General features: G+C 39.3%; 1 protein-coding gene across 2 annotated transcripts; it reads left to right on the forward strand.

The window, feature by feature from the left end:
* Nucleotides 1-6,343: 6,343 nt before the first annotated feature.
* Steep1 (STING1 ER exit protein 1) lies at nucleotides 6,344-20,218 on the forward strand. Of its 2 annotated transcripts, XM_004872157.4 has the most exons (7): nucleotides 6,348-6,546; nucleotides 8,674-8,791; nucleotides 14,480-14,521; nucleotides 16,439-16,577; nucleotides 17,085-17,174; nucleotides 18,037-18,129; nucleotides 19,798-20,218. In XM_004872157.4, the coding sequence occupies exons 1-7, from the start codon at nucleotides 6,423-6,425 to the stop codon at nucleotides 19,858-19,860; spliced, it is 669 nt and encodes a 222-aa protein (XP_004872214.1). In that variant the 5' UTR covers nucleotides 6,348-6,422; the 3' UTR covers nucleotides 19,861-20,218. The 2 variants fall into 2 exon arrangements, with proteins under 2 accessions (XP_004872215.1, XP_004872214.1); XM_004872158.4 differs by lacking the exon at nucleotides 14,480-14,521 and having other exon boundaries at nucleotides 6,344-6,546.
* The last annotated feature ends 3,167 nt before the right edge of the window (nucleotides 20,219-23,385 follow it).

Raw genomic sequence — 23,385 nt, forward strand, 5'->3', positions numbered from 1 at the left:
TGTCTTCAAAGTCAGCAAGAGAGAATTTATCAAATCTCTCGCACACATTGGATCTCTTTTTGCAGGGGTGCCCAGTCCACTTTAAGGGCTTCTCTAATTAGGTTAGACCCACCTTGAATAATCTCCCCATCTTAAAACCACCTGATTGGAGACAATTAAATCTGCTACCTGGGCTGAGGTTGTAGCTCAGTGGTAGAGCACTTGCCTAGCCTGTGCAAGGTCCTGGGTTTCATCTTCTGCCCTACATACACAAAGAGTCAAACTAAATTTCTTCACAATAGAACCTATATTAGATTAGATTTAATTAGATTTAATTGCTGGGAGATGATTTATGTATACACTGGGGCCCAGGAATCTTTGGGGAGGGTGGTATCTTAGAATTCTGCCTACCACAGCAACAGCAGGGCACATAGAAGCAGCACCTGAACCCCAAATGCTGAAGGATTCACAGCAGAAGAATCATCAGCAGGGTGGGGTCAGGATAAGCTTCCAGAAATGGGTCAATCTCAGTTTTGTTTCAAGTTGATAAAAGCCCACCTTGAGGGAGAAGAACGCAGGCACTTCAAATAAGGACAAGAACATGAACAAGAGCGTGGAACTAAATTGTATCCTGGGGAAGTGGTTAGGTTAGCTTGGCTATCCCAGAGATTCTTCACTGGGGAATGAGCCCTCAGCTTGGAATTGTAAGGGTGACAGGTGGGCATAGTGGTGCACACCTGTGATCTCAGATCTCGGAGAGGTTGAGGCAGGAGGATGGTGAATTTGAGGCCAGCCTGGGCTACAAACATAGCAAGACCGTTTCTCAAAACAGAAAGAAAGGGGCCAGGGATTTAGCTCAGTGGTGCCGCGCCTGTCTCGAAAGCACAAGGTCCTGAGTTCAATCCCCAGTACAAAATAAATAAATAAATAAATAAAACCAGAAAGAAAGAAAGAAACACGAAGGTAACAGAAATTGATTAAATGCCCTCAAATACAAGGGTGGGGGATTTAGGCTCAATAGGGAGTGATTATAGGAGTTTGAGCATGAGAGATGTACTGAATGTCTCCTGTTGAAGAGCAGTATGCACTGCCCTGGAGACTATGAAATGTACTCAGAAGCTCCTACTACTGGTTATAAATGATGGAAATACATTGCAAGATGTAGGCATATTTGACTTTGTTGTGGGCTTGTCTGTTTTCCGAAACCCCTTCTCTCGTCCTTCCTTGGACCACATAATCAAGACCACTCAAGAACATGAATCAAAGCAGTGTGGAGGCCCCATGACATCTGTCTGGGAATAGCATTCTCTGCCTGTAGAACAGAAATGCACTGCGGGAACACTGTGTCCCCACACTCCTCATCAGAAGCAGGGTTGTCATAGCAAGCAGGAACACAGAAGATGGTTTCCAGCACGGACTATTGTCAGGCTAGAACATACTAACTATAGCATAGTTGGCCAAGCATTTCTTCTGCCCCCATCTCACACTGCCATCTTAAAGAAATACCCTCTTCATAACCAAGCACACCCCAATCCAAGAGCAGGGGTTGAGAAATGATAAGCTTTTAAATGTAAAGAAAATGTGTTGGCAATGCAGCTGTGCCTTTTCACAGGTCTTAGCAACACCAGGGAAGAAAAGAAATTTCAAATTGTCCATAGGCAAGGATTTGAGAATTTTCCTAAAAAGAGTGCTGTGAAATATGGGAATATATCACTAGGAAATTATGGAATTTTACTCATGAAAACTTCGTTATGCAGAATAGATTTTGATTTTCCTGAACTATTTTGGGTCAGGGGAAGATACCAAATAAACTATCATCTCTCACATTACAAGGCTGTGAGTTTGTATTTCTGTTATATAGTGAAGCCAGAAGACCTACCTACCTATCTCCCTTCCCTTCCCTTCCCCTTCCCTCTGCTTCCTCCCCTCCCCCTCTCCCCCTCTCTCCTTGTAGTACTGGGGATTGAACCCAGGATCTTGTACGTTAGGAAAATGCCCCTTGACTTACTTCCCGGCTCTTTTAAAAATTTTATTTTGAGACAGGGTCTCAGTAAGTTTCCCAGGCTGGCCTCAAACTTGTTGTCCTTCTGCCTCAGCCTCTGGAGTAGCTGGGATTACAGGTCACTGTATTCAGTTTATGTTCTAATTGTTTCCACTTCTACTGATAAAATGTAGTGCAAATGCCAATCAAGTAACCACAGCAGAAAATAAAATCAAAAGATCTTCCTTTCTTTCTTTCTTTTTTTTTTTTTGGTACCCGGGATCAAACTCCGGTCCTTGTGCTTTCGAAGCAGGCGGCAGAACCACTGAGCTAAATCCCCAACCCCAAAAGGTCTTTCTTGACTCCAATAATCTCAGAAGATAAATTCAGAGGACCACTGGTAAAAAGCAACAATTTTCAGTGTGTGCTCTTTTCAATACAAGTAGCAGTTTGTTACCAACCTACAGGCACTAGGACATCAGAGGGGGTATCCAAGTTTAGAGAAACCAGGAATTAGTTCTTCAAAAGCAGGATTCACTACTCCCTGAATTGCTGAATCAAGATTTTGTACCCATCACAATATTCTCAACTCAGAGGAGAGCAATGGTTAGAACAACTAGAAATTTTTAAAAAGAAGATGAAAAGACTAAGAAAGAAAATTTGTTAAAATAGAATATTAATTATATCAACATTCTTCAAGAAAATAAAAAATGAAGATGAGGTTGCCGTCAAAGTAACTCTCTGAGTGGCTCATTGGTTAGCTAAGCAAGGAAAGCCATTTACTGCTGTTGAGTTCATTAAATCATGTTTGGTTTCAGAAGTCAAAGAAATATGCTGGAGGAAAACAAACTTGTTTCAGACTATTAGCCCTTCAGCTGGAACTGTGGCACAAAGAGCTGAGGACATTGGAAGCAAGATCAATAGGCAATTTAAAAATAAGGCAGAGCTAGAGATGCAGCTCAGTGGTAAAGTATGTGCTTAGCATGCCAAGCCCCCGGGTTCAATCCCCGACACTAACCTCCTCCCGCTAAACAAAAACAAAACCAAAACAGGGCAAATGATTTCAAGTGGATTTAGGGGGCACTTAATGAGCTGACGGATATGACCATACTGCTCAATTGTTTACCCAAGAAGTCAGTGCTGAATTTCAAATGACTGAAGAATTGGGCTGTATGTACAGTCTGTGTGAAACAACTGCAGATCAGAATATTTTCAAAGAAGTCAAGAAAGCCCTGAATACAGCCTGAGGCAGAATCTGCTAAGATGCATTACGAATATGTATGGAGCAGAAAAAGGCTTAGTTGGACAAATGTACATAGCTTGTGGGATGCAGATCATTTAAGTTACTTTGCAATTTGTTATATATTTTTTCATTAAGTTTATTGGTACATTTTAGGTGTACAATACAGTTACATACATCATTGGGATCTTATACCTGTACATGATATATCTTGGTTCTTATTTTTTCCACATTCTCCTGCTCTCCCTTCACCCCCTCCACTCTTCCCTATTTACAAAGACTGTTTATATTTTTTTCTTTTCTCATATTTTTTCTTTTCCCTTCTTTTCTATTTGTTATATTATTAAGCACCAGGTCCTTTGCAGGAAAATAATTGAATCTATCTTGTGTTATTTAAAATTCTTTCTTTCCTTTTTTTCCCTGCAGTAATAGGGATTCATCTCAGGGCCTTCTCACTGAACTACTTCCCCGGCTGTTCAAAAATTTTTTATTATTTATTTCGAGACAGGGTCTTACTAAGTCACTGAGGCTGGGCTTGAATTTATGATCCTCCTGCCTCAGTCTCTAAGAGTGCTGGGATTACAGGTGGCACCACCAGGCCTGGCTCTATCTTCTGTTTTTGAATGAGTAGTGTCAACAGTGAACTTCATTCACTCTCATGGACTGAACCATTGTCAGTTCTATGAATTTTGTCAGAAGTAGAAGTTGAGAAGCCAGGTATGGTGGTGTGTGCCTATTATCCCAGCACTTGGGAGGCTGAGGCAGGAGGATGAAGATTGCTGCGAGTTCGAGGCCAGTCTGAACTACATAGTGAGACCCCGTCTCCAAACAACAAAAACAAAAAACTAAAACAACCCTCTAAACCCAAATAAATAATAAAGTTGAATATTTTTGACTTGTCCTACCAATAATAGTTCAATAGGTTAACAGTGGTAAAGTTTATTGAAATTTCTTTGAGCTCAGGGCTGGGATTGAAGCTTTTCTGAATGATGAGAACCACTGTCGACTACTGTTATTGAACACCAAATGGTTTTTGGAATTAGCTTTTGCTATGGACTTGATAATGTTTCTTAATGATTTTAATCTAAAATTACAAGGCAAAAGAGTGCAAATATGACATTTATCCTGCAGTAAAGTCATTCAATTTAACAACTAACATTGAATTACAAGCTATATCAACTTAATTTAGTTGCTTCTTGTGCTGTCAAAAGTTAAAGCAAAAATCGATTTGCATTCCTACATAAATTTGCAGTGAGTATATTACTGGAATTTCACACTGAATTACAGTTCCAGCAGCACTTTTTAGATATTGATGTAAATGCACAGCAAATTTATATATTTCAAAATCTATTTAACTGTACAGTTGAACTTCATTCAGAAGTGATTTATCTGCAATGCAAGAACATGCTAAAAGCTTTCCTTTTCCACGTGCTTTCCTAGCATGTGCAAGGCTCTGGATTTGATCCCCCGCACTTCAAAAGTCAAAACAAAAAGAACAGTCTTCTAAATTTATGTTCATTCAACTGGTGGACTGCTTTAAATTCTCAATCCTGACAGAGTTTCTGAGCTGGAAAATGAAGAGTGGAAGACGTTCCTTTATACTTGGGTCACTTACAAGATTAGGGTCTAGTGTCCAGTATATATAGAGAACTCTTACAACTCAACAATAAAATGACAAATAGCATAATTTAAAATGTGCAAAGGATTCGAATAGATGTTCTTCCAATAAAAGATATATAAATGAGGGCCGGGGATTTAGTTCAGTGGTTTCACTGCTTGCTGTGCAAGCACAAGGACCCGAGTTCGATCCCCAATACCAAAAAAAAAAAAAAGATATATAAATGGCCAATAAGTGCACGAAAAGATGTTCAAGATCATTAATCATTAGGGAAATACAAATAAAAGCCACAATGAAATACCACTTCATACCCACCAGTAAGCTATAATAATAATAATAAAGACAATAACAATTATTGGCAAGGGTATGGAGAAATCAGAGCGCTCATATATTGCTGGGGGGGATGTAAACTTGTGCAGCTGCTTTGCAAACACTGTAACCATTCCTCAGAAGGTTAAACATAGACTTACCATCTGACCCAGCAATTCCACTCCTAGGTATACACTCAAAGAAATGAGTTGCCCTCACAAAAATTTATACATTAATGTTCATAGCAGAATTAGCTCTAAAAGCCATAGGTGGTAACAAGGCCAACACTAATCAATTAATGAATGTATGAACATTCATTAATAATGGATAAACTACCTCCATACAGTGAAAAAGTACTACAATATGAAACTTGAAAACATGTTAAGTGAAAGAAGCCAGAAAAATGACCACATTTTGTACAATTCAGTTTATACAAAATGTCCAGCATAGGCAAATCTATAGTTAGGCAAATCTATGGTCAGTGGCTGCCAATGGCTGAGAAGGAGGCAGATAGTGACTACTAATAGGTTATGGATTTCTTTTTGAGATGCTGAAAATGTTCTGGAATTAGATAACGGTGATGCTTGCACAACTTAGTGAACATCCTAATACTGAATTCTACATTATATAAGGGTGAATTTTATGTGAGTTATACCTTTAGGAAACTAAAGGAAAATGCCTGTAGTTCATGACGTGGTCATCCTGAATACTGCTATTAAAATAAAAATTGGATGTGGTCGTGCACGCCTGTAATCTTAGCCTTCTGGGAGGCTGAGACAGGAGGACTGCAAGTTCGAGCCCAACCTGGGTAAATGGGGAATTTAGATATTTAGAGAGATCTTGTCTCCAAAACAAGGCGAGGACTGGGGATGTAGCTCAGTGCTTAAGTCCTGGGTTCAATCCCCAGAACCGCAAAAAATAAAATCATATTTAGAGCCATACCTAAAATCTGTATTATGCATGTGTAACGTATAGTCTTTTCTTATATTAGGTTTTATATATACATATATGTACATTTATGTATAAATATTCACGATTATGTAAATAATATAAATGACATTCAGGTGTCACAACTAAAGCAGTCCCTACTAATTTAGCCTAGGTAAAGAGGGTTCTTGGCTGCTCAAGGAGGCCCCTGTGCCTCTTAGCCTGATGGGACCGTCCGGAAGTTCAGAAGCTACTGCCACGTGACTAACTGACAAAAGTCTCCCAAGTGAAAAGGCGCAGTGCGGGTTTGTGACGTCATTTCTACGCGTCTCTTTTACGGTAGAGTGTTTTGGTTACGTTTAGGAAAGATGCCGAAAGTGGTGTCTCGGTCGGTGGTCTGCTCCGACACACGGGACCGCGAGGAATATGACGACGGCGAGAAGCCTCTCCACGTCTACTACTGTTTGTGCGGCCAGATGGTCCTGGTTCTCGGTGAGTAGTCGGGAACTGGAGAGAGTCTGACTGGACCGAGACTTCGGGTCCTCGAGGGTGAATTTCCTCTGGCTGTGATGTGGGACCTACCTCTCATTGAAGATTGTTGCGTTTTTCCTTTCCATCAGAGTCTCCCTATACATTCCTGCTCCCCTCCATGGCATTTCCCCCGTTTTCTACGTAACCTTGTGACTTTTTATCCAGACTTTCCTCAAAACTACACTCTTTCAGAGAAAAAATATACTGTAACTTCCCTCTCAACACACTTTTCAAAACAACTGCCTCTATACTTTATAATTGTTCTTCTGGATACAAAGATCATGTAATAGCGCTCATTTTAGGATGAATGAAAGTAAAATCTTCCTTTGAGCTTACGTTTTCCTATAGAGCGCGCGCGTACGCACATGTCTGTGTATTTGTATTTGGTAGTACTGGGGATTAAATTCCGGGTCTTGTGCATGCTAGGAAAGCGTTCTATCACTGAGCTCCATCCCCAATCCCAGCTTTAAGCCCATCTCTTTGATTCTTTTATAGCAAAACTTTTTAAAAAAATTGTTATTGGCTGCTTCTTGACTTACTTCTGGTAGACTTTCCTCACCTCACTAAACCGTATTTGTCAAGTTACTGATTGAGCTCCATATGACCAGTTACAATAGCCAGCTATCAGTGTTTATTTTAATCTCTCTCTCAGTGGCGTTTTAAAGAGATGACCCCCACACCCCCCAACCCCTACTTGAACCCAGGGCCTAGGGCATGCTAGGGAAGCTCTCTACCATTACCTCCATACCCGTAGTCCCATTTTTTCTTGTGGCACATTCATTTGCTCTAGGATTCCACGTATTCCTGATTTTTCATCTGCCTCAGCTTTTGCCCCTTCTGAAGTGTCTTCTTTCTCACTCTCAGACTTTTAGGCATTTCAAGGACCTAGAGCTTAATAGTCTCACCTATTTTCACTCTGTAGGTAATCTCAAACTTTAAATACCATCTGGTCTCTGATGACTCCCATGTGCCTTTATTTTTTGCCATTGCAAAAAAAAATACTTTTTTATTAGTACGTATTTGCAGTACATGGTGATTACATATTTTTGTGGGGAGTCAGTACACTTACACAACACATCTTGATTCTTTTTTGTTCCCTACCTTCCCATTCCTCCTCCCACATGCCTTTTCATCATCTTTACTTGGCTATCTAATGGGCCTCTCATCTATCTTTTAAAAATTGAATTCATGATCACCTGCTCCCTGTTCTCCAATTTCTCCCCTTGTAGTCTCCCATGTTACAGTTGGCAGTACTACTATTCATTCAGTGTCTCACTTGGAAGAGTATATGAGCTAGCATGTAAACTGCGTAGTGTTCTCTAGCTCTTCCCTTCCTCACCTTCTCTGTCATTCTCGAATCACTCTGAGCATTTTCCTTTCTCTGTGATTCTTAAGGTACTTCACTGATTTGTATCAGTTTTCTATCGGCTTTATATTTGTACTTGATTTTTGCGGGGAGAGGGGCATGTTTTGAGATGGGCTCTTGCTTTGTAGTTCAGGCTGGCTTTGAACTCACTATGTAGCCTAAACTGGCGTAGAAGTTGCAGTGATCCTATGGCCTCAGCCTCCTGAGTGCTAGGATTACAGGCATGTACCACCACACCTGGCTTATATCTGATTTTATTTCATGTGTTTTCATTGTTTGCAGATTAAAACTAGGATGGCTCATTTGCATACTGCATATTTATATCATCTACTCTCTCTCCTTTTCCTAACACTTACTCCCTTTTTCAATTGCCTCCCTCATAGGCTTTCCAGGATGTCTGATTCAAATGTGCTATCACAGAAATACTGTACTCATGGAAACCTGAATTGCAGTGATAGAAAGTTCTTTTGAGATAATATATCCCACTCATCTTTCAAGTGAGGAAAAATTCCCTGAAGGAGGAAGTGATTTGCCAAAGATGACCAGGGAAATAACAGAGCTGGGACTGAAACTAAAGTGTTCTGACATCAAATCATTTTCAATTGGGAGATTTGATAATAGGTTTCAATGATATGATAGATATAGTAGAAAGTTACAGTCTTAAGACCCCACTGAAAACTTCTGATTAGCTCAACTAACCCAATCTTTCTCCATTCCTTCAGATTGTCAGTTAGAGAAGTTGCCCATGAGACCCCGGGACAGATCCCGTGTGATTGATGCTGCCAAACATGCCCACAAGTTTTGTAACACTGAAGACGAGGAGACTATGTATCTTCGGAGGTAAGGAGTTAATGTCCTCTGTCTAGGATTTCACTGTCTGTAAAGGGGTCTGTTTCTGAAGAATATAAATATCCTATCTAATGTTGAACAGCTCATCCAGTTGGGTCCATTAGGACATTTGTGGTAGTTTTCTAACATCTGTTAATATGATCACGACGGGGCCATAATTTGTATGTCTCAATGCCAGGTGGTTTGACAGTATGTGCATGACTGTTCTGTGCATGACTGTACCACTTCTACCACCAGTGGTACAAGCCGATTGATGTGACAGTCTTGCATGTACCACTGGTGATTCAAGCCTGCGGGAACATGTTAATGCAGCGGAATCTTTATTGTGCTTTGTCAGAAAATGGTGCTGAGATGTGATTCCATTGCCATCTGATAGCTGTAATTTGACCACAAATTATAGGTTTCAATGAGTTGATTCAGCCTTTGTAGCCTGCCATATACTAGGCACTGAGCTAGGTACTAGATCTATGAATGAATAAGGCACAGAGTTTAGCATTAAAAAACTCATGGCTGCCGGGGGTAATGGTGCACGCCTGTAGTCCCAGCACTTGGGAGGCTGAGGCAGGAGGATCACCATGACTTCTAGGCCAGTTTAGGCTACATAGTGAGACCCTATCTCAAAAAAACAAAAAACCCCACCCCCAAACAAACAAACAACTCATGACTGACTGAGGGAAAAGGCTATTGGTTGTGAAAGGAATACTGATGTTGTGAACAAAAGGCTATGGGAAAACAAGTGGAAACTTGCAGTCCTCCTACCTCACCCTCCCTAATGGCTGGGATTATAGGTGTGTGCCACTATGCCTAGTTTATGAATTTGCCAATTTTAGATTCCACAAATAAATAAGATCATGCAGTATTTGTCTTTCTGTGTCTGGTTTATTTCATTTAATGTTCTCCAGGTTTACCCATGTTATCACAATTAGTAGGATTTCCTTCTTTAAAGCTGAATAATAATTTTTGTGAGTGTTCATCCACTCATCTGTCAATAGACATTTAGGTTGTTTACCTCAGCCTCTCAAGTAGCTAGGATTGGTGTGTGCCACCATCTGCAGCCAGTTTCATTCTTATGCCTGTGGATATCCAGTTTTCCCACCACCATTTGTTGAACAGAGTACCCTCTCTTCATTGTGTGTTCTTGGCACGCTTGTTGAAGATCAGTTGACTGTAAATGCACACATTTATTTATGAACTCTCTATTCTTACATTGATTGATTTTTACATGTTGTCCTAGTCATATATTCCGGGGAGAGATTCCGTTTGGTCATGTTATATACTTTTTTCAGTATGCTGCTGGATTCAGTTTGCCAGTGTCTTTTGAGGACTTTTGCATGTATATTATTTGCTTTTTTTGGGGGTGGGGCAGTAGTTGAAATAGAGCCCATTGTGCATGCTAGACAAGCACTGTACCACTGAGCTACATCCCCACCCTGAATGTGTGATTCTTAAGCAATACTAATTTAACATTTTTTTTGAGACGGGGGTCTTACTATGTGGTGCAGGCTGGCCTTGAACTCACTATGTAGCCCAGGCTGGCTTTGAACTCACAGTGATCTTCCTGCCTCTAGCTCCCAAGTGCTGTTTTGATGTCTTTGTTTTTCTATCAGAGTAAAACTAGCCTCAAAGAATGAATTGGGAACTGTTCTCTCCTCTTTCTCTTTTTTGTAAAAGATTTGTGAAACATGGGGCTTATTTTTTGTACTTTTGGTAAAATTGAACAGTAAAGGCTCTGGTCCTGCCTTTTTCTATTATAACTAATTCAGTCTCTTTTACTTGTTATAATCTATTCAGATTTTTTTTTTCTTTTTGAGTGAGCTTTGGCAGTATGTATCATTTTTTTCATTCTAGGAATTTGTTCATTTATTCTAGGCTAATTTGTTATCATATAATTGCTCGTGGTACAACCTTACAATCATTTTATATTTGTAAGATTGATAGTACACTCTTGGTTTTTTTAAAGTCCTAATAATAGTACACTGTTTGTAATTCCCAGAATGTACTGTGCTGCTTTTCCTTTATGTGTAGTATTCCCTCTGCCAGAAATGCTGTTTTATATCAGGACTATCAATTTGAACATCACCTTCTCATGCAGCCTTCCATGACAGTCTAAGAGACTCTAGTGCTCCCTCCTCTCTGTTGCCATTACTCTTTACATATTCCTCCATTTAAGAATTTACCTCCTTGATTATAATTGTTTTCACTAAACTGAATTCTTAAGAGAATTCATTCAACCACTGTTTATTGCATATGTACTTTGTGTTCATGATGCTGGTCAGCTTTAGGGATAGAGTGATGTAGCAGTCCAAGTTTTGATCTCATGGATGGGATGACAGAAAATTAATAAACAGAAAAAGAAAGTGATTTTGATTGTAGAAAGCCATATGAATGAAACAAAGGGCTGGTATGGAGAATCACATGAGATCTTCTTAGAAAAGGTGGTCAGGGGGCCGGGGATTTAGCTCAGCAGCACTGTGCCTGTCTTGTGCAAGGTCCTGAGTTTGATCTCTGGTACAAAAAAAAAAAGGTGGTCAGGAAAGGCCTCTGACTAGGTTATATGTGAAGTGAGCCTGAGAAAGATGAGAATGAGATGGCCGTGGCAGCATGGTGAGAGCATTCCAGGCAGAGGGAAGAGCATGTGCATGTGAATGGCCATAGGTTGGAAAGCGTGTATTTGTTCAAGGACTAGAAGGAAGACTGGTGTGGCTGGTGCAGAGGGAGGGAAGGAGGCACTGTATGAGATGAGGCAGGGGCCAATGATATATTCAGTTGATGCCTTGTAGGCCATGGGAAGGAGTTTAGACCTTATTCCAGGTGCCTGATGCAGTTACACTTACCTCTGCAGGATTTAGAGAACGATTTGAAGTAAGACAGTAGTGGAAACAGATTTTAGAGTAAGTGGTTAAGAATTTTCGTTTTAGATAGGAATTCAAAGCGAGGAAGATTTAACTAGGTATCACATACACACACACAAAAAATGTTGCTTTGATAACAAAATCTAAAATTTCCACATGATGGAAAAATATCAGACAAATGACAAATAGGAAGAAATATTTGTAAGGCCCCTTAACACTGGCAAGTCTCCTTAATATAAAATTAAAAAGGGGCCGGGGATTTAGCTCAGTGGTTCCAGCGCCTGCCTCACAAGCGCAAGGATCCGAGTTCGATCCCCGGTACCAAAAAATATATATATATATGTATATATATATATAAAATTAAAAAGTAACTCAACAGGGCTGGGGATTTATTTAGCTCAGTGGTTTCACCACCTGCTGTGCAAGGACCCGAGTTCAATTCCTGGTACCAAAAAAAAAAAAAAAAAGGTAACTCAACGAACAAAAGATAGGAACTGACAGTTCACAGAACATACAAATGGCTATTAAATTTATGAAACTTTTTTCTTAAAAAAGAAATAGAAATTAGGAGATCTCATTTTTCACACGTGAGATTGGCCGGAATGCAGTTTAATAACATACAGTGTTGTAGAGAAACAACTCTGAATACATGGGTGGGAGGAGTATAAACTGACTTAAGTTCTATAGAGAGTGACTTGGCAGTATCTACCGAGTTTAAAGTATACACCCTTCTTAAGAATTTATCCAACAGGGAAAGACATTTTGGTTCTGCGTGTAGAGGAATTCAATGAGTTCTTGTGAAGAAGAAGTAGCTCTTTATTGATTGATGTGGAAGAATCATTTATATGTATATATACATATATATATATGTATATATACATATATATATGTATATATACATATATATATGTATATATACTGTATTTTTATATACTTTTAAAAAGATATGTTTTAAGTGATTAAAAAAGGTAGAAAACTGTAAAGTATGGTAGATGCATCTAAAAAAGGAAAAATATTGTTTATGTACTGGGCTTAATGGTAAAGTGTTTGTTGACCATTTCAAGGTCCTGGATTCCATCACCAACACCACCTCCCCCCTGCAAAAAAAAATTCCAGAAGTTGAGTGTGGTGGTGCATGCCTGAAATCCTAGCACTCTGGGAGGCTGAGGCAGGAGGATTGCAAGTTTGAGCCCAGGCTTGGCAACTTAACTGTCTCAAACAACAAAAACATGACTGTGGATGTAGCTTCATGTGAAGACTTGGGTTCAGTCCCCAGTGTTCTTTCCCACAGCAAAAAAAGTAGTGCTTGCCTTGTATGTACCTGTCAGAGTTATTTTGCTTATGTGTTCATCAACTGTCTCTGAGATAAACACAGAAAAACAGAAACATTTTGCCTCTGAGGAGGAGAACCAGGTGTGTAGAGAATAAGTGGAAAGGGTATTTGCTTTTCATTTTATATTTGTATGTGTACTGTGTACATATATTGACTATTAAATAATGGAAACAAGGGGTAAAATGAGGAGACCAATCAGGAAGTTGTTATAATAGTCTAGGGAATTGGTAACAGGGCAGGAAGATGGAAAAGGAGATGGGTTCAATTTTTTTTGTTTTGTTTTTTTGGCCAGGGTAATCCTAGCTGCTTGGAAAGATGATGCAGAAGGGTTACAACTTTGAGGACAGTATGAGCAATTTAGGGAGATCCTATCTCAAAATAAAATTTAAAAAGTGCTGAGGGTGTACCTCAGTTGTTAGAGAACTTGCCTAGGCATGTGTGAGGCCTTGGGGTCCATCCCCAGCTCTGCAAAAAAAAAACAAACAAAATTTTTTGGAGATAAAATCCATTGGATGTAATGGTGAAATAAGTGTGAGATATGAGAGCAGGAGAAGAATCAAGGATGAGTTTGTACTCAGATTTCTGTTAAGCAACTGGTGGATGGAATTGAGCTTTTTATTTATGCATTGATTATCTAAGGCAGTATCGTATGGACTCTTGAGCTTGACTGTGGGGCTTGATTTCAACCCCCTTTATTTCCTAGCACTATGACCTTTTACAAATCGTGAAAACTTATGCTTAGGTTCCCTCATCTATAAAATGGGAATAATAATATGACCTACCTCACAGCATTGTTGTAAGAATTAAACGAGTCTATAACTGCATATATTTTAGAATATCTTCTAGCATATGGTAAAAGCTACATAGTTGTCCTTCTGTGTATGTGGGGGATTGGTTCCAGGGCCACCTGCAGGCACCAAATCCTGCTGATGCTTGAGCCCCTTATGTAAAAAGGCATAGCATTTACATATTACCCACTCACATCCTGCCATGTGCTTTAAATCATCTTTACCTATGATACTAATGCAATGTAAATGCTATATCAGTTATTGTTACACTGTAGTTTTAGGGAATAATGACAGGAAAAGAAATTTGTACATATTCTTTACTGACACAGTTTTTTCAAATATGTTTGATTAATGCATGGTTTGTGGAATCCACAGATAGATGTAGAACCCATAGATATGGAGGGCTAATTAAAGAAGTGCTGCTGCTATTAATGTTGTTACTACAACTATAATTGCTACTCTGTATTGTTCCTCCTCTTCCACCTCTGTCAGGGAGATACTTGACCCATATTAGGGGCTCAATAAATCCTTGAAGGAAGGAAGGAATGCTGGACCTTTAAAATTCATACATGTTTAACCAGTTCATCTATGAAATGAAAACTTTTTGAAAGGTCCTTTTAGCATGTATAGAAATAAGATGGTGAGGTTGATAGGTTATGAGATTTGCTCCTACCTTTTTATTTTTTAACTTCCATTTTCTGTGCAGGCCTGAAGGCATTGAACGACAATATAGGAAGAAGTGTGCAAAGTAAGTATGAACAGTATAGGTTTCTCCAAGCATAGGCAAATAGAGTCACAATGTGTTAGGAAAATATTTGGATGCAATTCTCTGTCATATCTCTATCCTTCTCAACTGACTTCAAACCAAATACTAATATATTTCCTCAAGAGACTAGTCAAGGCTGTCATGCATGAGTTTGCATGGTAGCCCATGCAGCATTTGTCAAACACAGCATGTACTTTTATTTTTTCTTTTACCCTCTTTGTCTCATTATTCAGCCCAAGTTCACTCTGCAGAGCTGGTTTCTCCAATACCCATTTACCCCACACTTTTCAAATGAACATTTGGCAGAGAGAGAGAGGAGTGGAGGAGAGAGAGAGAAAGTGGGGAGTGGGGAGAGGGGGAGAGAGGTCAAAGTTACATCCTTGACCAACTGACCACAAAAATAAATATTTAGCATAGTATAATTTTTAAAAACTGAGGCGTAATATATATGTAATAAAATTTGCCATTTTTTGCCGGGCTTGATAGTTCATCCCTGTAATTCCAGCACTTGGGAGGCTGAGGCAGGAGGATGGCAGCAAGTTTGAGGCCAGCCTGGCCTACATAGTGAGTTCAAGGCCAACCTAGACCATGTAGTGACCAAAAAGCAAAACAAAAAAATTATTTTGTTGTCTCAAAAAACAAAAAATTGCCCATTTTAAGTGTATACTTTGATGAAAGAATAGTCATATAACATCATCACCATCATGATATGAATAATTTCTAATATTTCATGTATCCTTTTGTCTCCTTCCTCTGCTCCTCTCTCCTGTTAGGAACAGCTTTCTGTCACTATGGTTTAGCCTTTCTTAAAATTTTATATAACTTCTACATATGTGTTCTACTAAGTACAATATGTATCTTTTGTACCTGGAGTTTTAACATTTAGTATAATGTTTCAGGAATTCATCCAAGTTGGAATGTGTATCAATCATTTGTTCCTCTTTGTTGCTGAATAGTATTTCATTATATCACAGTTTGTTTACCCATTCACTCATTGAAGAGGATTTGAGTTGTTTCTGGTTTGGGCTATTACCAGCAAAGCTGCTGTGGAGAACAAATGTTTGTTTTCTGTTGGAGTAGAATGCATTGGGGCATATGGTAAATGTAACGTAGTGTAATTTAGTCCAGACCTATTTATAAAGTCATTTGTGGGCTCATAGACCTAAGATTCGTAAAGAATTTCATTTAAAGCAAAAAGTATGTATATTTCCAACTTTAGGCTGGTAATAGTGAAAATATTTAACTATAGTAAATTCAGTCTTGCTATAGTTACATCTTGACTCCCAAAAGACTCAGATTAGAAGAATTAAACCAAGGGAAATGGATAAGAAGGCATTTTAGCCCCCAACCATACTAAATGGGTGAAATTTGTTTTATCCTTTGTTGTAGCTCTGTGTTGTTCAGCTCAAAAAGTATAATAGTGCCCCCCAAAGAAAGTGGCAATTACTGCACGGGTTGGTTTGGCAACCACTACAGTGGGGCCTTTATGCTTCCCCATTGCAAAAACAAAACAAAACAAAACTAGACAAAATGCCCAAGCCAGTTACTCAGATGCCTAGGAAGAATGGTAGCAGTTTTGACGGCAAAGCAATCAGCATGAGCTAGTGTTACCCAAATTCATCTAGTAAAAATCACTTTGGGACCCTGTTTACAATGGCAGATTTCCAGGCCTCACCCCTACAGTTGCTGGGAGAAACCCAGGAATCTTATCAACAATTTGAACAATACCCTAAGTGATGCAAGTGATGCCTATCAAGTTGTCTTATAAAAGACAGTGAAGAGCTGATCATTAGTTTATGCCACAAACTACAATATTCCCAGAGTCTCAGTACACTTTGGAGATCACTGTTTGGGGTTTTGGAATGGAGACTTCCCAGAGATTCACTCTGCCATTTGCAGGTGTGGACTCCCACTGTTCTACCAGTCGCAGCCGAAGAATGCCCCTGTGACCTTCATTGTGGATGGAGCAGTGGTGAAGTTTGGCCAGGGTTTTGGGAAAACAAATATATATACCCAGAAACAAGAGCCTCCCAAGAAGGTAATTATCATTAAAGGAGACACACACCTGGCAAGACTGCTTAATATAGCTATAGATTTAGTCTTAGATTTTTAAATAAGGATACAGTACACAAGAAACTGCCCTTAATGGATGCATTCTTTAATCAAGAAAATGCCATTGTTGTCTCTAAGCGTATGTTACAGAATTATAGCACTATTATTTTTCTTTTTTCTTTTCTACAGTTGCCTGATGAATAAGGTTTTTATTTTTATTTCCTTTAAAACTTTTTCTAGTGTGAACAGTTAAACACTGAATGAATTAGGCTCATTTAAAAATGTACTTTAAAATTCTTGATGGTAAATGTTAGAAAAAATAGCATAAATAAAAACATTGGCACTTTTAGATAAGCAATGTTCCCAAAGAGGTAGACAGGTGTTCTGCCCCCTTCCCTCAACCCTGCACACAGGCATGCGCACGTGCACACTCGCACATGCCTCATGGATCCATTGGGATGAACTAGACTGTCTCCTCATCTTGTGGCTTCAGGTGATGATGACCAAACGGACTAAGGACATGGGCAAGTTCAGCTCTGTCACTGTGTCTACCATTGACGAAGAAGAAGAGGAGATTGAGGCTGTAAGTGATTTTGCTCTCTAGGAAGCTGGAATTGGGGGTGGGAGGAATGGGGACTCTAGATCACTAGCCTCTCAGTGGAGCAAAACAATTAGAGATTTCGCTTTCAAACCCTGTTTTCCTAGGAAGAAACTGTATGACACCGGGTTAGTGCCTGCTTCCCTGGATTTCAGGAACATCTGTAAAATGAGAACAAGGGATCCAGCTCATCTCTTCAATTTAAAAACCCCTGCACTATTTGGGGATGTAGCTCAGAGGTAGAGCACTTGCCTAGCATGTGCAAGGCCCTGGGTTCAAGCTCCAGCACTGTACAAAAACAGAAAAACAAACGAGCAAAGCAAGTTGTAAAAACCTCTGAACTAATGTCTTTTTCCAGTCCACATCTGATGGTTTGTGAGTCTGTCCTTAGCAGTAGCAGCAAGTACCTTTCTGGTTCTTCAGTAGAATGACATTTATGGAGAGATGTGACCAGTAGCCAGATGCAGTGATGCATGCCTGTAATCCCAGCACTCTGGCAGGCTCAGGCAGAAGGATGGCGAATTCAGGCCCAGCCTGGGCAACTTAGTGACTTGGTGAGACCCTATCTCATAATAAAAAAATGAAAGGTCTGGGATTACTCCCCAGTACCAAAAACAAAACAAAATGAAACAAAAAAACAAAACCCAAGGTATGTGATCTATAATTTTAAAAATGATTTTGCTTGCAACCTGAACTCTCCTAAATTGTTGACAAATGAAGAGTTGAAAGGGAACATTTGCCATTTCGGTTATGACTGCATGACTTGAATAGCATAAATTGCTACCATGGCCTTTATCGTGATTCCTTGGTGAGAGTACTGATTTAAGGATGCTGCTTTTTCCTTTAGAGAGAAGTTGCTGATTCGTATGCCCAGAATGCCAAAGTGATTGAGAAACAGCTGGAACGTAAAGGCATGAGCAAGAGGCGACTGCAAGAGCTGGTGAGTGGCATGGGTAGATAGATGCTGGGCTACACTGTCTGTATTTCTTGCTGTGGACAACCATCCAGCAGGGAAATCCTTTAAGAAGTCTGTCGGGGCTGTGACTGCAGGATCTAGGCTGTTAATGAGAACACTTGTTAAATAGCCCTCTCCTATAATTCCAGCACTTGGGAGGTGGAGGCAGGAGAGCCATGAGTTTAAGGACAGCTGGGGCTACATAGTGAGTTCAAGGCTACCCTGAACTACATAGCGAGACCCTGTCTCAAGAAACTGAGTGCCAGGGATTTAGCTTAGTGGCACTGCGCCTGCCTCGCAAGCACAAGGTTCTGAGTTTGATCCCCGGTACTGAGGGAAAAAAACCCAAAACTAAATATAATAAAATCCCCTACCTAGGATGATATTGTACTTTAATCTGCTATTTGTGGGTAGTTAAAGGTCAGGATGGGGAGTTGAATGTCAGGGTTCCTGGATGTTCTCCCAGGAAGGAATAGTGGATAGTAGTGTTACTTGGTACCTGAATTGGGGCTGGTCATTGCTTCTTAAAGTACTGGTAGTTTTCTGTGTTATTTATAGGCTCATCTTAGAGCATCTACTTCTGTATATGTTGGTGATGACATTTTGGGGTTTTTTAATCGTTTACTTAACAGTATTTCATTAGACTCACACATTGATGTCTCATCAAAATATATACCAGTCTCTTCTAATAGCAAGTAGAATTTTGGTGATAGAAGTGTTAGGGCCTGGTTGCTGCTTTTTACTTGTCTTACTTGAGAGCAGTGTTTCTCAAGCTTTCTAAGATGAAAGATCAGTGCTTTCTTTTCCTTTAATATCTAATGGTGTAATTTGTATATTTTTAATTTGTAAAAAATAAATTGACCTCAACTGTATTTTTTTAAATTCTGGGAATTGAACCCAGGGGCTTGTACATGCTAGGCAAGTGCTCTGCCATTGAACTACATCTCTGTCTTTTTTATTTTTAATTTAATTTTATATTTTGGCACTGGGGATTGAACCCAGACATGCTCTATATATCTATATATAAGCTATATCCCCAGCTCATTTAAAAACTTTTTTTATTTTGACACAGTATCTCCCTAAGTTGCCCAGGCTAGCCCAGAACTTGTGATCCTCCAGCCTTAGCTTCCTGTGTAGCTGGGTTTATAGGTGTACACCACCAGGCCCTAGTTTTCAATTTGTATTATTTTCCTTTATTATTACTCTGTCCATTGTTATACTGATTTTTAAATATTTGCTTTCAATTTCTGTATACATGTTCCACGGACTGATAACAGTTCATGGAGCACACAATTTTAAGTAGCACTATTCTGGAATGGTGTTTTTCCTGTTCTTCCAAGGATAGGACACTGATATGTTGTGATATTTCCTCAGCACTTTGGAAGTTCTGGAGCGCCTAGAATCCCTGCATTCATTGTCTTGGGCCACAGTCTTGTATATTTATCTATGAATATATTTGACCTACAAATATCCTTTTCTTTGTATGTTTATAACATCAGAAAGGTTGCTAGAGATGCATAAGGCTTTTAGAACCACTTCTAGTTTGTACACTAAATGAACATTAAGGGAGAATGTTTGGGGTAGTTGGAATGAGAAAGGAAACAAGGATTTTATTTGATGTATCGAGGCATATGCTTTTTTTTTCTTTTCCAGGCGGAACTGGAAGCCAAGAAAGCGAAAATGAAGGGGACTTTGATTGACAACCAGTTCAAATGACCAGGACCTTGCTCTGAGCTTGGACCAGAGGCAAGCATTTAGATCAGGAAGAAAAATAATTTCTTGTTTATGTGGACTGGTTTCTATTTATGCCCCAGCAGAAGGCTCTACATTGCTTCCCATTTATTCTCCTAAATTCAATAAGGTCTTTGAGTCCATTTGACCTGCTTTCTATGAAACAGATTGTTCTATATCTTTTTGTACATAGATTTTTTTTGTATTATTTTATGTTCATTTGATGTAAACTTCTTCAACTGTGCAGAAACTATGAATAGATCAATGCTTGAGTGTCTCTAGTTTCAAAAATGGCTGTTATTCTTTCTTCAAAGTTAATAAAATGTTTAAAGATTTAAAAAAATATAGTGTGTCATAGAGAAAAGTGGCATGAATTATATTTGAAATGAAAAGTAAGATCCTTTTAAGTGACTCTATCTCTGGTCTTAGAATGGTTCTTAGAATTGTGTATGGTTTGAATCTTTCTACTGTTAGCAGAGAACCATTAAAAGCCAAAATCTGTATAAAGCATCCTTTACTTCAAATATTAGAACTGTAGGTGAGCCATGCTATATCAAACTTTATACCTGAAGAAGGGAAAAACCATAGAGCTAGGGGTGCATTTGGTGGTAGAATGGGTGCTAGGTATGTGTGGGGCCGTGGGTTCCATCTCAAGCACCACAAAAAGAAAAAAAAAAAAGAAAAGAAAAGCCATATAGCCAGATTGCAGTGAGGGAGTAGAATATAGCTCAGATTTGAATTAATAAGTAGCCCGAGGGAGCTACCATCTAATCTGCAGCTAGAAGTACTGCTTCTCAGTGTGGGCACATAGGAGGGAGACCTTATAGATATTGAGATAAAGGAGATGATCTGTTGAGTACCTTTTATTTTACATTTGCGCTTTGCAGAGAAGTGTTATATGTATAAATATTAGTTCATGTCACACTGCTTTAGTGACATCAATTCACATGTTTGTATCCACATTTTTATCTGTTCACCTGTATGGGGACAGGAAGTGTGTTAGCCTCCTCATGTTATCTACAATGGATTGTACTTAGTAAGCACCCAATGTTTGCTCGTGATGTGCTGCTGGGAAATAGTAGGGCCGTTTTCTTTGCTTTTTGTCTGATTTCCTTGTTTGCAGGGAAAAGTAGGTTAGAGAACGAGTAGATGTGAGCTAGCAAGAACTGGGCAAAAGAGGGGTGAGGTCCTAGGAAGGCCCAGAGTGGGGCTGTGTTACCATCTTCCCAGCTGTTCTCCTGCATCCAGTGAGGTCTTGGCAGCTGAGTCTTCCCCTCCACTTCATTCTGAGAGAGAATTAACCATTGTGTGGATGACCAACCATGAAGCAATGACCTCTACTTTTACTCCACTGTAGCCACAAACTCTCATGACCACAGGCTGAATATCTACACCACCTTGGAAATCTAGTATTCCATTCTCTGATCTCAACCTCCTTTCGTTGCTACCATCATATGCTCACTTTCTATAAACCTGTTTTGTTTTTATGTTTGAAGAGTGACTATTTTATTAGTAGTAATAGGGAAAAATAGTAAAAATAACAGCAACAGTAATACTAGCTATTCTTTATTAAGTACTCACTATGTATCAGGTACTCTGGAAAGCACTTTACAGTTCTTAGCTTACTGTAAACAACATAATCTTATGAGATAGATCCATCTTGCCTGGCTATTTTTTTTTTTTTTTGCAAATTATCAACTGTGACAAAATATTAAAATATGAAATATTCCCACTGTGATACTTGGTGACATACTGAAGTATAACTTCATTGTTTAAGAGAAGTTGAAAAAGCTTTTTAAAGACTAACTTGTCTTGCTCCACATGGTATAGTACATGTGCCTATAGTCCCAGCACTTGTGAGGATTGCTTGAGTCTAGGACCATGATGGTGAACCTTTTAGAGCTTTCAGTGATATGAATAGCCTGCTGCAGCACACATGCCATAGGTTTGCCACCACTGGCCTAGGAGTTTGAGACAAGTCTGGGCAACATAGTAAGACCCTGTCTCAAACAATAGAGACTAGCTTATCTTAGCCATTTAATAGCTCCCCCTTTCCCCTAACCCTGGTAACTGCCATTCTATTTTCTGTTTCTGTGGATTTTACTACTTTAGATACTTCATAAGTGAAATCACTTAGCATAATATCCTCAGTGTTTATCTATGTTGTAGCATGTGACAAGTTCTCCTTTTTTTAAAGGTGAGCAGTATTCCATTGTATGTATATTATGCATTTTGTTTTTTCATTTATTGATTGATATTTGCTCCCCCCTCTTAGCTGTTGTGGTTATTGTTGCATTGAATATGGGTGTTTTAGTTATCACTTGAAGGTCTAGATTTCAATTCTTTTGGGTAAATACTCAGAAGTAGGATTGCAGATAGTCCTATTTTAAATTTTTTTGAGACTTCCTACTGTTTTCCATAGCAGTTGTATCATTTTATGATCTTACCAACAATGAAAAAGGGTTCCAGTTTCTTCACATCCTCATCAATACTTAACTGATTTCAACCCTTCTGATGAGTATGAGGTGCTGTCTTGTGCTTTTGATTTGCATTTCTCTAATGGTTAGTGATGTTCAGAGTTCATATGCTTATTAGCCATTTGTAGGTCATCTTTAGAGAAATGTCTATTCAAATCCTTTGCCCATTTTTATTTATTTATTTATTTATTTATTCTTTTTGGTATCAGGGATCGAACTCTGGTCCTTGTGCTTGTGCAGCAGGCAGCGAAACCACTGAGATAAATCCCTGGCCCTTTGCCCATTTTTGAGACAGTCTTTTTTTTTTTTTTTTTTTTTTTGGTACCGGGGATCGAACTCGTGACCTTGCGCTTGCGAGGCAGGCGCTGGAACCACTGAGCTAAATCCCCGGCCCACCTTTGCCCATTTTTAATTGGCTTCTTAATTTCTTTCTCCTCCTCACTAGGACACAATGCCCAACACCCACAATTTGAAGGAGGAGAGCTTTATTTTGGTTTACAGTTTGTAGAGGTTTCAGTCCATAGTCAGCTGGCTGCAAGGCAGGGTGGCATGGCAGAGGAGAAACAGCTCATACATGGCAGGAGGAAGGAGAGCAGAGATCAAGGGAGGAGATAGACCCTCCCAGGCCATGCGCCCAGTGACTTACCTTCACTTCCCAACATCACTGTTAGCTATCATGCCCTCATGATCCAATCACTTCCCGAAAGACCCCCTACCTATGAGCCCATCAGAGATAACCCATAACAACTTCCTTAATTTTTTGTTATTATGAGCATTTTATATGCTAATTTCCCATCTGTCTATCTTCTTTGGCATAGTGTCTCTTCAGATCTCCCACCCATTTTTTCTCTTTTTCTTCCTTTTTTTTTGAGACAGGGTCTTGCTATATACAGAGTTCACCAGAAAAAAAAAAAAAGGATACACACTTCAGGAAAAGAAAAACTTGTATAAATATTTTATTTTATTTTATTTATTTATTTTTGTACCAGGGATCGAACTCAGGACCTTGTGCTTGCAATGCAGGTGGCGGAAC

This window comes from Heterocephalus glaber, unplaced genomic scaffold, assembly GCF_053883595.1.
Source record: "Heterocephalus glaber isolate CG9 unplaced genomic scaffold, H.glaber_assembly_v1.0 deba00001730, whole genome shotgun sequence".
Classification (NCBI taxonomy): Eukaryota; Metazoa; Chordata; class Mammalia; order Rodentia; family Bathyergidae; genus Heterocephalus; species Heterocephalus glaber.